The sequence below is a fragment of the Cynocephalus volans genome, chromosome 6 (assembly GCF_027409185.1).
Source record: "Cynocephalus volans isolate mCynVol1 chromosome 6, mCynVol1.pri, whole genome shotgun sequence".
NCBI lineage: Eukaryota > Metazoa > Chordata > Mammalia > Dermoptera > Cynocephalidae > Cynocephalus > Cynocephalus volans.
In genome coordinates, this window is record NC_084465.1 from 111664862 (window position 1) to 111679004 (window position 14143).

A 14143-nucleotide genomic window follows, 5' to 3' on the forward strand; every position below is an offset into this window, starting at 1 on the left:
ATGAATGAGATTAGAGCCCTTATGGAAGAGACCCCAGAGACATTCCTTGTCCTTTCCACCACCTGAGGACGCGGTGAGAAGGCACCGTGTATGAACCAGAAAGCAGGCCCTCACCAGACACTGATTCTGCAAGCACCCTGATCTCAGACTTCCCAGCCTCCAGAACTGTGAGAAATAAATTTCTGTTGTTGATGAGCTACCTGATTTATGGTATTTTTGTGATGGCAGCCCAAATGGACAAAGACAACCACCAATATTTAAAAATCAGAAGATTTCACATAAAATTTTTATTTCTGGCTTCTCTTCAGAAAGATCTAGCCCATCTCCCATCCTGGTAACATGTGTCTGGGCCTTGGACTGGGGTGAATATTTCTAGTTCGCCACAGTCTCAACCTTGAACTGTTGTCTCCCTAGCACTGATTTGCCATTTCTCATTGTCCTTATGCCGTTAGTTTTGTTGTGGTAGAAAATGGTACTTTGCATCCATTTCTCAACAGCAGTGGGAGAATACAGAAAGGCAGAGAGGTCTGTGCATTCCTTATACTTGGCCTGCTTGACTGATATACCATCCAGAAAAAAAAATTTTTTTTGGCAGTTTGCTGATTAGGGGATCCAAATCCTTAATCTTGGTGTCATCAGCACCATGCTCTAACCAACTGAGCTAACTGTCCAACCCTCAAAAAAAATTTTTTACAAGCTCACCCAGAAACTTTAAACCAATAACCAGTAACTATTTTTCCCTTACTAATTTTAACATGATGGATTTAATACCAGAATTCTGCATGGTGTATCACATTCCCAGGTTCCATCTGCTGGGAAATTGCTAACTTGAAAGTAATGGATTTGGAGTTGGATAAACCTGGATCCTGGAGCTAGGTCTGCCACTTACTGAGGTCACTGAGCTTTTCCGAGGCTCAGTCTCCTCATCTATAAAATGCACATAATAATAGCTGCCTCCAAATTGTGTTGAGGGTTAGATGCCATAACAGACAAAAACTGCTTTGCAAACTCCATTTTGCCATATCACTGGAAAGTGTTTTATCTTCTGACTCTTTAAAGTTGTCCTGAATAATTTTCCTGTCCTCAAATAACTGACTAATGTCAATGAATTTGATTTTTAGAGATAGTGAGGACTTCTCTTCGGTAGTTTAGGTGATATACTTCCACACTGTCCCGTCTTCCTCTGGCAATTTGGCAGCTTACAAAGGACTTTCACTACATTATTTCAAATAACAGAATGCCTTTGGACAAGTTACAACTCTCTCTAAACCTTAGTTTTTTAATCTTTCAATGATAGAGGTAATAGTAATGTTTAATAAGTATGGATATTATAACTGTTATTATCCTTATGAACACTCCTTTTTTTTAGTTATAGTAAAAAAAATGCATAATGAATATACTCACATTGTTGTGCACCCAACCTTCTGCAAAACTGAAACTCTAAACCCATTAAACAACTTTTTTTTTTTTTTTTTTTTTGGCAGCTGGCCGGTACTGGGATCTGAACCCATGACCTTAGTGTTATAAGGCTGGGCTCTAACCAACTGAGCTAACCAGCCAGATCTCTCATTAAACAATTTCTCATTTCTTCCACCCCCACTTTTGGCCCCCACCATTCTACTTTCTGTTTCTATGAGTCTGACTCATCTATCTACCCTCATATAAGAAGAATCATACAGTATTGGATTTTTGTGACAGACTTATTTCATATATCATAATGACCTCAAGGTTCATCCATGTTGTAGCATTTCCTTTATAAGGCTGGACAATATCCCATTGTATGTATATCCTGTACCATATTTTGTTTATCCATTCATTTGTCCAGGGACACTTGGGTTACTGCCACCTTTTGGCTATTATGAATAATGCTGCTATAAACATAGGTGTGCAAATATCTCTTTGAGATCCTGTTTTCAATTCTTTTGGATATACAGTTGATCCCTGAAGAACAGGAGTTTGAACTGCACTGGTCTACTTATACGTGGATTTTTTCCAATAAATATGCTGAAAAATTTATTTTGTGACAGTTTTCCTTACGATTTTCTTAATAAGATTTTTTCTGTAGCTTACCTTATTGTAAGAATACAGTATATAATACATATAACATACAAAATATTTGTTAATTGACTCTTTATGTTATCAATAAGACTTCCCGTCAACAGCAAGCTATTAGCAGTTGAGTTTTGGGGAAGTTAAAAGTTATACATGGATTTTTGACTGTATGGGGAGTTGGCGCTCCTAACCCCTGTGTCATTCAGGGGTCAACTGTGTACCCAGAAATGGAACTGCTGGATCACATAGTACTTATGAGCACTGTTAAGATTTTTATTTTTAAAAAAATAATGTGGATACATTATATGACACAGGATAATAATAATATAGCTCCTTTTATTGAGTGCTTACTTTGGCCAGGTTTTTAAATCCTAGAGCCTGAGCCCTCATATTATGGACCATTTGATGGAGGTTCCTAAGGGAAATGTCAGTATTAAGGGGGGAGAATTTACAATCAAAAATGACCATTATTACTTCTGTTCCTCTGAGGTTTTTGTTAATAAATCATGACTAAGCATAACCAAAAACAAACATATCTTTTCCTTTCTCTGTGGCAATTATAGATTTAACCTCTGTGGGTTTTAGGAGACTATTGCCTTTGATGATGGGTTTTAAAAGTAGATAATATAATGGTAAAAAAAGGAGTGTATGTTAGGGACGATGACAGAGACAAGGAAAGGAATGTGTTTTCCAAACTTTAATCTTTTCCACAGCAGCCTTTTTTTTTTTTGGCAATCTACATGTCACCTGTACTATTATCCATTTAATCTTTTCTTTTAAATTGTTTGCCTTTTTAAAAATTCAAATATGCTTTTAAAGGAGTCTTTCTTTTACAGTCACAAACAGAAAATTAGTGCCATTTGACAGCAATCACAAGTAACTGGAAAGGTAAAAGCAATCCCATCCCAGACAGTCATTACATTCTGGCTGGATGCTGCTATCTGCCAAAGCTCTCAGTCTAAAGCTTTCTCCTTTTTTTAAGAAATGGGAGATTGGCAAGTGTTAGGAGATAAAGACAATCTAGCACAAACTGAGATTTTTTTTCTGGCACGGAGGAGCACTGAAGGAGAGTTGGAAAGGATACGCTGTTCTCATTTGTAACTCGATGCAGCTTAATGCCTTATCCCTATGGGACCTCAGACCTTCTTGAATGCCACGGGGCCATAGAGAGGAAGGATGGGGCTGTGAGCAGTAGGGTATGTCACACATTTGGGGCATGGTACGTTCGGGCATTAGGAAGGCTGAAGATGGTTTAGTGGCTGTGTGGATGGGTTTTTTTGCAAAATCTTTGTAGTGCTGGGAACAGAGCAGATGTGGATACTAGATATGGCGAGAATTTGCCTGGCTGGCTGTGATGGAAGCAGTCTTCTGTATTCCTTTGCTTGGGCTGCCACAACATAGTACCACAGATGGTATGGCTTAAACAATGGCAATTCATTGTCTCACAGCTCTAGAGGCTAGAAGTCTGAAATCAAGGTGTGGGCAGGGTTGGTTCTTTCTAAGCCTCTGTCCTTCGCTTGTAGATGGCTGAACCTGGATCTTCATATCTTTCTGTGTGTATCTGTGTCCTAATCTCCTCTTCCTTTAAGGACTTCAATCATATCAGAATAGGACCCACCACAATGACCTCATTTTACCTTAGTTATCTCTTAAAGACACTGTCTCCAAATACAGTCATGTTCTGAGTTACTGGGGGTTAGGACTTTGACATACGAATTTTGGGGGGACACAATCCAGCCAATAATACCCTCTTTCCCTTCCCTCTACACCCCTATATCTGCCCTCATGCCCCAGGTCTCCCCGGTCTCTAACACTCACCCTCTATCCTTCACAGGATTGGAATCTTCTTCTGCCCTCTGCTGCCCTTTATCCAAATGATTGCTCTTTTCATCATGTTTTACGCCAAAAATGTGAGTCAGCCCCAAATTGCAACCAATCAGCTTTGCTCAGTCACATATGACCTGGTGGTGGTTGGAGCTGGGGAAGGGGCACTGGGACGGTATCAGAGGCTGGTGCTTGGGGCAGGGGGGTCCCTCTGGCTGCTCCTCTGGCTGCAGATGGAAGGTGGCTGCTTCTCTCTCTTCAGATCAGCCTGATGATGAATTTCCAGCCTCCGAGCAAAGCCTGGAGGGCCTCACAGATGATGACTTTCTTCATCCTCTTGCTCTTTTTCCCGTCCTTCACCGGTGTCCTGTGCACCCTGGGCATCACCATCTGGAGGTAAGAATTGGTGGTGTTGGGCGAGGTTTTAGAGACTGGGTGGGTGTTTGTTTTAAAATGAAGGTTTTATTAATATTCAGGTAGGGTGAGTCGAATAGAACAGGAGACAATTGTTATTGAAAAAACAGTTTGTTATTAGTAATTCCCAAGAGCAGAGGGCTCTCCATGTAGGACCACGTGGGGAAGCACCAGCATTGGTCAGGAGGCAGAAGGAGCGAGGGGAAAACTTGGCAGGACGCTTTATTGTGGTTTCTGTGGTAAGGAACGTGCAAGGCAGGTTAAGCAGGCTTAGGATTGGTTAGTGTGAATAACTGCAGAAGGTTCTGGAGTGTGAGAGCTGTCCTGAGATGCCTCTTGCCTGGCCTTGGGGTGACCAGGGCCAGGAATCTAGGGGCCTAGAGTGTAAGAGCCTGATAAAAAAGATGATTTGGGGTGTGAGCTCTGGATTGGTTGACTTGCATATTTAAGGCATGATTTACAGGCTAGCCCTGGGAAGGACAGTCTCCCCAGGGTCAGTAAGACCCCAGATGCCAGAACATCAGAGGAGAAAGACTTACTTAATACAGTGCTTAATCCAAGTTCCCTTGGTAACCAACAGATGCTGAAATCAAGGGAGGGAATAAATCCTAGTTTGGTCATCATCCATTAAGTGCCTATAATCAGGAATAGTTTCATCACTTCTGTCAAGTACTAAAGCTTCCCAGAATGGGGGAGGCCAGTTCCTCCACACCCAGAACAGAACTTCATCTAAGTTAACTGGAAGGCCCTGTCTGATCCAGCTCCCTCTTACCTCTCCAACCTCTCCTCTCTTTGGCTCCTCTGTGCTCCAGCTCCACGGCTCTTGCTCCATTCCTAGCAGCCAGCAATCCCTCATCCCCCATGGGAAGGGTCTTCTGTTTGAAGTGCTCTTTCTGTCCACCCAGATTTTCAGCTCCGAGGTCATCTCCAAGATCTGATCTTCACAGCCATCCTCGTCTACTTTTCTCCCTCAGGGCTGAGTTTCTTTCCTTCTTTTCATCATTCACAGTCAGAAACACCTTTGTTTGAGTCTTTGTTTAATTGTTTCCTCATTGATTGTCCATCTTTCCCACTAAAATGTAAGCCCAAGAGGACAGAGACTATGTGTCTTGTTTAATATGGAATCCCCAGGGCCTACCTCAAACAGTGCTTGGTAGAAGGGCGGGCAATAAACCTTGGTAGAATGAATGAATGAATGAATGAATGAATGAACAAGGGAGTTGACTATTAGGATACATATGGAACTGGAGACATCCAAAACTCAAGCAGTTTCAGGACAGGCCACTCTGTTTCAAAATGTTCTTGCTTCTTTTGTCATATTTCTTTCTTCCTAACTAATTCCATCTTGCCCTCTAGTTTTTGCCCATTCCTAAAAATTGATTGTACGTGATCATCATTGCCATGACTCTAGCTTCTATAGCTAACAAGCTTCCCTCTTGATGTTTCTTAATTCAAATTCCCAAGAAATAGAATCTGACTGCCCCCATTCATTTCTTCAAGCCAAGATACCACAGAGGTCACTGCCTAGCCTTTGGATTGGCCACTGTTGTATCAGGTGATACATCTGGTCCAAGAGCTGGTCCTCAGAGTACAGGTCAGGTCAGCAGGGCTGTGAGTGAGAGGGTTTCTTTTGGAAGGGGGATGTAGTTGGAGCAGGCAAGAATTGCTGTTTCCAGGCCCAAAACTTGGAAAGGACACCCAATTCTAGAGTAACTATATTAGTCTCTTGCTAGAGATGTTTTTTCATCCCTTGTTTTACCAGGTTAAAACCTTCAGCTGACTGTGGCCCATTTCGAGGTCTGCCTTTCTTCATTAACACCATCTACAGCTGGATCGACACTCTAAGTAGAAAGCCTACCTACCTGTGGGTTGTTTGGATTTATCGGAACCTCATTGGAAGTGTGCACTTCTTTTTTATTCTCACCCTCATTGTGTTGTAAGTGGGAAACTAGTGGGGGAAATCCAAGAGCTCTTGAGGGACACTCTATTAATATGAGATGTGGTCTGCCCTCAGGATGTTTGGTTGGAAAACAAAGGACTAGAGCACAGCTCAGTGTTCTGGATAATCCTGACTCTACCCTTGAATATGTGGTTTTTTTAAAAAGTTATTTAATATCTTCTTGCTGTTTTTTTTTTTTTTTTTTTTTTATTCTATGAAGAAAGCAATACCTGCTTTGTCCCTCTTAAGAGATGACATGAGAATAACATGAAAAAGTGTATGTGGGAATGCTTAGAAAATTTATGTGTGATTCTTTCTGAAACTGTGGTATGTTAAAGTGGTTTGAGCATTATTGATACGCAAGATATTGTGCTTTAATTTTCAAATTTAAAAAGATCAATTTCTGACTTCTTGTGAAAGAGTAGATTTGCTGACACTAGGCCTGTTTTCCTACATGGAACAATTGGTTGACTGACATAGGGTTGTCTCTCTTTAGAAGCTTAGCTCTGCTGGCATTTGAGATTGCAGCTCCTCATGTAGAGAGACACAACTCAAAAGTACAGACTATTGGAATTGGTTGATGTAGATTGTAGAGCAACATCTAAATTTTATAGGTGGGAGTGATAAGATTACAAGGATAGGATGACTTGCTGAGACAGGTTCCAGGCTGCAGAGCCTGTTAATGGCAGAGGAGGCTAGAACCTGGGTCTCCTGGCTCTCAGTAATGCCCACCCTCTCTTCCTGACACCAAGCTATCAATGGCCTCCTTAGAATACTGAGTTCTCCTGGTGGCTTGCTCCTTCAAATTTCTAATTCATTGATCTGCTCTGTTTTGACTCACACTTGTCAGAATGTTTCAAAATGTGTGAGGCTTTTTTTTTTTTTTTTTTCTCACACTAATCAATTTTCCAACACTTTGGGCACCCTGGGGGTCCTACAATTTAATTCAGTTCTGACACCATCTACCTAGTATTAGCATTAGATCCCACAAGGGCTCAGTCCCACAAGGCTGCCTCCACTTCAGATACCAGTTGCAAGTGCCAGGTCATCATCTGTACTTCTTACCTACCAGCTATATAAATATGAGGGTTTTTACAACCCTTTCCTCAGGTTTGATAATTTTCTAAAATGACTCATAGAACTTAGGAAGGCATTTTACTATTACTGGGTTATTATAAAGGATACAACACAGAAAGAGTGAAATGGAACAGATACTAGGGCAAGAAATGGGGGAGGAGTGGTGTGGAGCTTCAGTGCCCTTTCCTAAGTAGGCATGATTGAGTAAATCAATGGCCACTGATGATTAATTCAATTTCCATCTCCTCTTTCCTCCCCAAGATTATAAGGGGGAGAGGGACTGAAAAGCCCAACTCCTCTAATTTATACCTAGGTCTTTCTGGTGACTAGCCCCCAGCCTGCAGATACTTAGGTGTCCTAAGCCACCAGGCATCTGATTAGCATTCAAAAGACACTTACACTCTGGAGGTTCCAAGGGTTTTAGAGAGCTGTGTTCCAGGAACCGGGGATAAAGACCAAATTTATGTATTTATTACACTTGGAGCTTGTTATAAATGCAGAATACCAAGTTCTACCCCAGACCTACTAAATCAAAATCCACCTTTGAACAGAATCCCAGGAAATCCGTATTACATTGAAATTTGAACTACACTGTCCAAATTCACAAACTGGCTGCACATTAGAATCATGAGCATGTTTTAAATGCTGATATCTAGCCCCATGCACAGAGTTGCTTGATTAATTGGTCTGAAGAGGAGCCATGGTATGGGTCTTATTTTTATCTTCCAGGTGATTCCATGTGCAGACAGGTTGAGAATCATTGCTCTAGTGTAGTTAACCTATAACTCGCCCTGACACAACTTTTCAGGAACACATTTAGGCCAAAATCAATATGCAAGCAAATATTGCAGTTCCTTTGCACCCAACCAAAATTCAGAGCCTACAAAGCATTGATAAGAATGTCTGTCATTCTTTCTTTTCTTCCCTTCTAGAATCATTACCTATCTTTACTGGCAGATCATAGAAGGAAGGAAGATTATGATCAGGCTGCTCCATGAACAGATCATTAATGTAAGTCCCATCGGACCCCTCCCACCTTCTTTTTAATACTTTGTAATGGAAATTTCCAAACATGCAGTCGGCCCTCTGTATCCATGGGTTCCACATCCATGGATTCAACCAACCATGGATCGAAAATATTTGAAAAAAATTGCATCTCTACTGAACATTTGAAGACTATTTTCTTGTCATTATTCTCTAAACAATACAGTATAACACTATTTGTATGGTATTTACATTGTATTGGGTATTATAAGTAATCTATGGATGATTTAAAGTATATGGGAGGATGCTCATAGGTTATTTGCAAATACTTGGCCATTTTATATCAGGGACTTCAGAGATTTTGGTATCCATGGTAGGTCCTGGAACCAATCCTGCACAGATACTGAGGGATGACTATACTCCAAAACAGAGTGGTACAATGAAGCCCCATATCCCCCCCACCCAGCCCCAACAACTATCAACATTTGTATACTCTTATTTCATCTACACTCTCTCTTCCCTGCAAATCTCTGGATTCTGTTAAAGCAAACTTATGCTTTATAAATTTTTTTATCTATTAAAACTTTTATATGCATATCTATGTCATAAAGACTTTTTAAAAACATAAGAACAATATCACCATTACACCTAAAAGAAAACTTACCAATAATTAATTACTATCATTTACTATCTGGTCAATGTTCAAATTTCCCCAAGTGTCTTTTTATGGTAGAGTTGTTTAAATCAGGATCTGAAAAAAGGTCACATATTGCATTTGGTTGATATGCCTAATTTTCTTTTAGTCTATAACTAATCACTACTGCCCACTTTCTCTTGCCTTTCTCTTATTAAGAATCCAGGTAGTCTTATATTTCCCACATTCTGCATATATCTGATTTGCAATCTTGGGGTGTTGTTTAGTATGGCTTTTCTCTCTTTTTTTTCTTTGTTTTTTCTGTAAACTTGTGGTGAGATCTAGGGACCCAATTAGATCCAACTTTTTAGGTAGAATACTTCATAGGTGATGCTATGCCCTTCTGTGACATCGTCTAGAGACAGATGATGTCTGATTATCTCTTTTTCTGTGATGTTAAAGTGATCAGTGAGTCCAAGCTTTGTTCTCCTCATCTATCTGCCATAGAGCTCCCATTGGCCTTCCACCTAATGGCTTTAGCAGCCTTCAATGAGTAACGTCTAGAAGATCCATTTATCTCATTACGGATTACAACATAGTAATACTCTAATTCTATAATTCTTCCTGCATTTATTAGCTGGAATTCTATTTTTTTTAAAAAGAATTTCTGCTCATTAGTAATTTGATTGCCTTGAAATGCAGTTCATATAGAAAAGGCAGAGTAAATGTGTGGTTATTTCCCTTTATAGCAAACCCTTGAATAACACAGACTTGAATTGCACATGTCCACTTATATATGGATTTTTTTTCTCAATAAATATATTGGAAAAGTTTTGGTCAGGCTACTTAACTGTTTGGTTAGGTATGTCATTCCTAACCAAACAGTTAAGTAGCCTAACTAACAATTGGCTATGAGTAGTTAAGTAGTTATATACTTAACTACTTAACTAGTCCTTAAGTAACAGCAGGGCACCCACCACCCCATGGGACTTGAAGCAGTGTGTTGCAGCTGTGACCCAAGGGAAAGCAAGCACACTAAATAGTAGTTAAAGTAGTTAAGTAGTTAAGTTTTGGGGGAGTCAAAAGTTATGTGTGTATTTTCAACTGCACAGGGGTTGGCATCCTAACTCCTGATTTGTTCAAGGGTCAACTGTGTTTACTGGTTTTCAAAATGATAAATCAGTGTCCTAATGTATTAGTTTGCTAAAGCTGCTGTAACAAATTTCCACAAACTTAGTGGCTTAAAACAGCAGAGACTTATCTCACAGTTCTAGAGGTTAGAAGTCCAAGATCAAGGTGTCAGTGGGGCTGGTTTCTTTTGAGGCACTGAAGGAGAATCTGATCCAGGCCTCTCTCCTGGCTTGTGGGTACTGCTGGCAACCATTGGTGTTCCTGGGCTTGGAGCTTCATAACTTCAGTCTCTGCCTCTGTCTTCACAAATCCTTTTCTCTTTCTCTGTTTCTCCTTCTCTTCTCTTCTAAAGATTTGTCATTGGACTTAGGGTTCACCCTAATCTAGGATGATCTCATCCCAAGATCCTTAACTTAATCACATCCGCAAAGACCCTATTTCCAAATATGGCCATATCCACAGGTCCTGGGGTTCGACTTGGACTTTTCTTTTTAAAAGGGGGACACTATTCAACCCTCTACACCTAGTAACCTCCAAATATAGCCAATGAAGATTTTAAAATTATAATAAATTCGTGGTTTAAATATATTTTGATATCTTTGAATTAGTCATTTTTTAAATGCTCAAATAGCTTTATCCTTTGCTAGTGGAAACCCTTTGAATTAGTTTCTGGGTTTTTTGACATAACTCTAGAAGTCTTTGATAGCTTCATTATTTTCTGGAAGGACAAGATATTCCAGGCTCATCTTTGTTCATTTCCTGTCCCAGAACAGGAATCAGCCATTTCTTCAAGGAGTCCTAGTGAAATGGTATTTAGAGACCAAAGTCTGGGCACAAGGATGCTCATTACCACCGAGATGGTTCCCTTTTCTTCTAAGTACCCACATAACTATGACATGAGAGCTTGTGTCAAAGAGCACAGGAAAGAAGCAGAACTCCCCAGTCTTTGGGGTTCTTTTGGAATGTAAAGAAAGGGCATAGATTACTTATGCTCTTTTTCTTCATTGTCTTCAGAAACATCAGCAGCATTTTTCTCACCCAGAGCTCTGTATGGTTTGGGCAAGTACTATGAAGATCTCAACACAGGAGGGATTTTATTCTAAAGCCTTGGGTTGTAAGGACAGTGCCAGGTAAACTGGGGAGATATTTGGATGGCATCTTTGAAGGCACAATAGGCATCACCATAGCATTATCCTGTCTACTTGGGAGTCTTGCCCAGAGGATGGACCACATAGTCAGGGACATTGTCTCCAAAAGAACTCAGACAAAAAGGCTGGGAATAGGCTCTGCAACACCCCTTTTCCACATGTGATCACCTACATCAAACATACCTGGATGCTTGTTTAAAAATGAAAATTCCTATCGCTTCTCAGCCTTTTGGCTAAGATCAAGTGTAGTAAAAATGAAAATTCCTGCTACCCCTTCACCCAACCACTAATGGCAACAGATAACATTTGTTGAGCACTTTCATGATGCCTGGCATTATTCTAAGTGCTAAACAAAAATTCTTATTTAATTTTAACTACTCTGGGGCACATACAGTTCTTTAAACTTCTATTTTAAAATTAAGAAACTGAGACTTACAGAGTGAAGTGACAGAACTAGTAAATGGTGGGATTTGAAGCAAGCTGCTCCAAAGCTTGCACTCTTAACTACAATACAGTTTTGCCTCTCTACATAAAAATCTGTTGCGTAAATCATAGGAGATGGCATTTTTGCACACTCTCTAGGTAATTCAAATTCATGTTAGAGTGTGGAAACAGCTGCTATGCACCAGAGATTTCTAAACAAGTTGGCTACATCCAAGATAGTTGGGAGACTCATTAAAAATACCAGCTCCCAAGGACAGCTCTTTCTTACAGAAGAATTCCAAATAATAAATGTAGAAGGAATGAGGAAATAGAAAATCTTCTTGAGGCAAGCACCACAGTAATAACCATGATAAGCAAGATCCACCAGTGGATGCTAAAATTAGCGGATGAAAGTTTGAGAAACAGAGTCATGGGGATGAGACCACCATGATTGATTTAGACTGGACAGACAACCAAAGGTGCTTGCTCACCCACCTAAACACACAAGTGGAATATTCTACTCTCTTATTTGCAGTAGGGGTTCACAGGAAAGTGATTAAACCCTCCTGGGGGAAGACATGCCTCCTTCGCTTCTTTTCCCAATTTGGAATTATTTATCTCCATCAACAGAGATAACTTTGCCAAATGAAACACACTTGATGTCCTTAGGGGCAGAGGTCTAGGCTCTGGCATTTTCAGAAGGACAGGGCTGATCCAGGCTCAGAACGGGCTGGGAATATGCTAAGAAGTTGCTTCTAGCAGCAGGCTAGAGAAGGCTCCTGTTCAAGCCTGCTAGGAAAATTGCTTTGCAGGAGAATATTACAATGCAGGACGGTTCTGGGGGATAATTTGGCTTTGCTATGAAATGTTTCATTTCTTTCATCAAGAGAAAACATGGTAGCAATCTCCATCCAACTTCTGGGACCCTACCTGCCCAAAAGTCAACCTTCTTTTCATCAATTGCTTCTCAACCCCACACCATCATTCATCTGTGTTTTTGTTTATGCTTTATTTCTTGGCAGGAAGGCAAAGATAAAATGTTCCTGATAGAAAAGTTGATCAAGCTGCAGGATGTGGAGAAAAGAGCAAACCCCAGGTCACTCATACTGGAAGGGAGGGAGACGGAGGTGAGGCTGGGGGCTGTTTTGGGAACTCCTGGGACATGGATTGCCCCCTTGTGAAAAGTACATCAGGGAACTAGAGACCAGGCTCTTGGGATCACATAAGAGCCCTTCACTTTCTGTGTTTAAGTGTTTCTGTGTTGTTTTTTTTTTAAAACAATACTCACTCACTCAACACTTTCCATGCCTGGACTTGTTTGAGGAGCTGGGGTTGGGTGAACAAAACAAAGCCCCTGACCTCACGGAGCTCACATGCTTGTTTTATAGACCCCAATAATACAGAAGTATATCCCACTGAGATGAAAACGTGCCCTGAAATCTCATCCCACTATTAATGCTTCCGTGCATATTCTTCCAGATCTTTTCCCCTAGGGATCTGTGAACATACCTGTGTCTACTAACACTTTAATGAATTTATATGTTACAAAATGGGGCTATATTACACAAACAGTATTATAATCCCCCCACACACTTAATGCCATATCTAGGCCAATGTTTCGTTCTGTACATACTTGGATATTTGGGTTGTTTCCAGGTTTTTAAAAATTTTTTATTAGCATATTCATCATTAAAAATCAAATCATACTAATTCTTTATGCCCCTTATCCAATCTCTCCCTTTGCTCCTTCCCTCATGTTTCCAGGTTTTTTAAATACTAAATACAGTATGTAAGGAAACATTTTTGTTGTAATTATTTTACGTGAATATTTCTGCCACAGGGAAGAAATATCACTATCTGCATGATAATGTGAATAAGACACTGCTTTATCAATCTTTTAAAAAGATTTTACTAATTTCATTCCTACCAAGAGGATAATAAAGATGCCTGAAACCCTGCTCTAATTCCAAAGCCCTTGCTGGCTGCGTTGGTGTCCTGGAAAATATGAGTAAACAGCAAACTCACCTTAATTCAAATGTCACTAATTTTGGAAGTTGCGACCTTGGCAAAAGTGATGGCCATGTAATTTACTATCTGTACGAATTAGTGCTGTCATCACGATTTAGGTGGAGAATCTAGAGGCCCAACTCTAAATTCTCTGAGGGCAGGGACCACGTCTGTATCCTTGTCACCCCAGATCCTAGTATATTACCTGGCATATTGTAAATGCTCAATGTATGTCTGTGGAGTAAATGAACGAATGAATGAATGAATGAATGGAATCTGTCATTAAAAAGTGAAACATGTTTGATATCTATGGCTGAGGCTTGGTCTTAATCTGTCCCCCCTTAATTTGAAAATGGTGGGGGGGCTCACAAGTTGTACCAACGATGCAACAAGACCCAAGGTCTACATTCTCTTCCAGTGATGTGGCTGCTCGTTTTCTTCCTTTTCAGCAAAAAGGCCCTCTGCATTTGGGGGAACATGATGCTATGCCTGGTGAGTAACCTAACTGGC

At 40.3% G+C, this 14143-nt stretch overlaps 1 protein-coding gene across 1 annotated transcript in view; it reads left to right on the top strand.

Moving 5' to 3' along the window:
- TMC5 (transmembrane channel like 5) overlaps positions 1-14133 on the top strand; it is a 43244-nt gene extending 29111 nt beyond the window's left edge. The window contains exons 14-19 of the mRNA XM_063101099.1: positions 3887-3962; positions 4139-4272; positions 6053-6226; positions 8239-8317; positions 12649-12753; positions 14083-14133. Of these exons, the coding sequence (XP_062957169.1) occupies positions 3887-3962; positions 4139-4272; positions 6053-6226; positions 8239-8317; positions 12649-12753; positions 14083-14133 (619 nt within the window). The remainder of the gene's footprint in view (positions 1-3886; positions 3963-4138; positions 4273-6052; positions 6227-8238; positions 8318-12648; positions 12754-14082) is intronic.
- Positions 14134-14143: the final 10 nt, after the last annotated feature.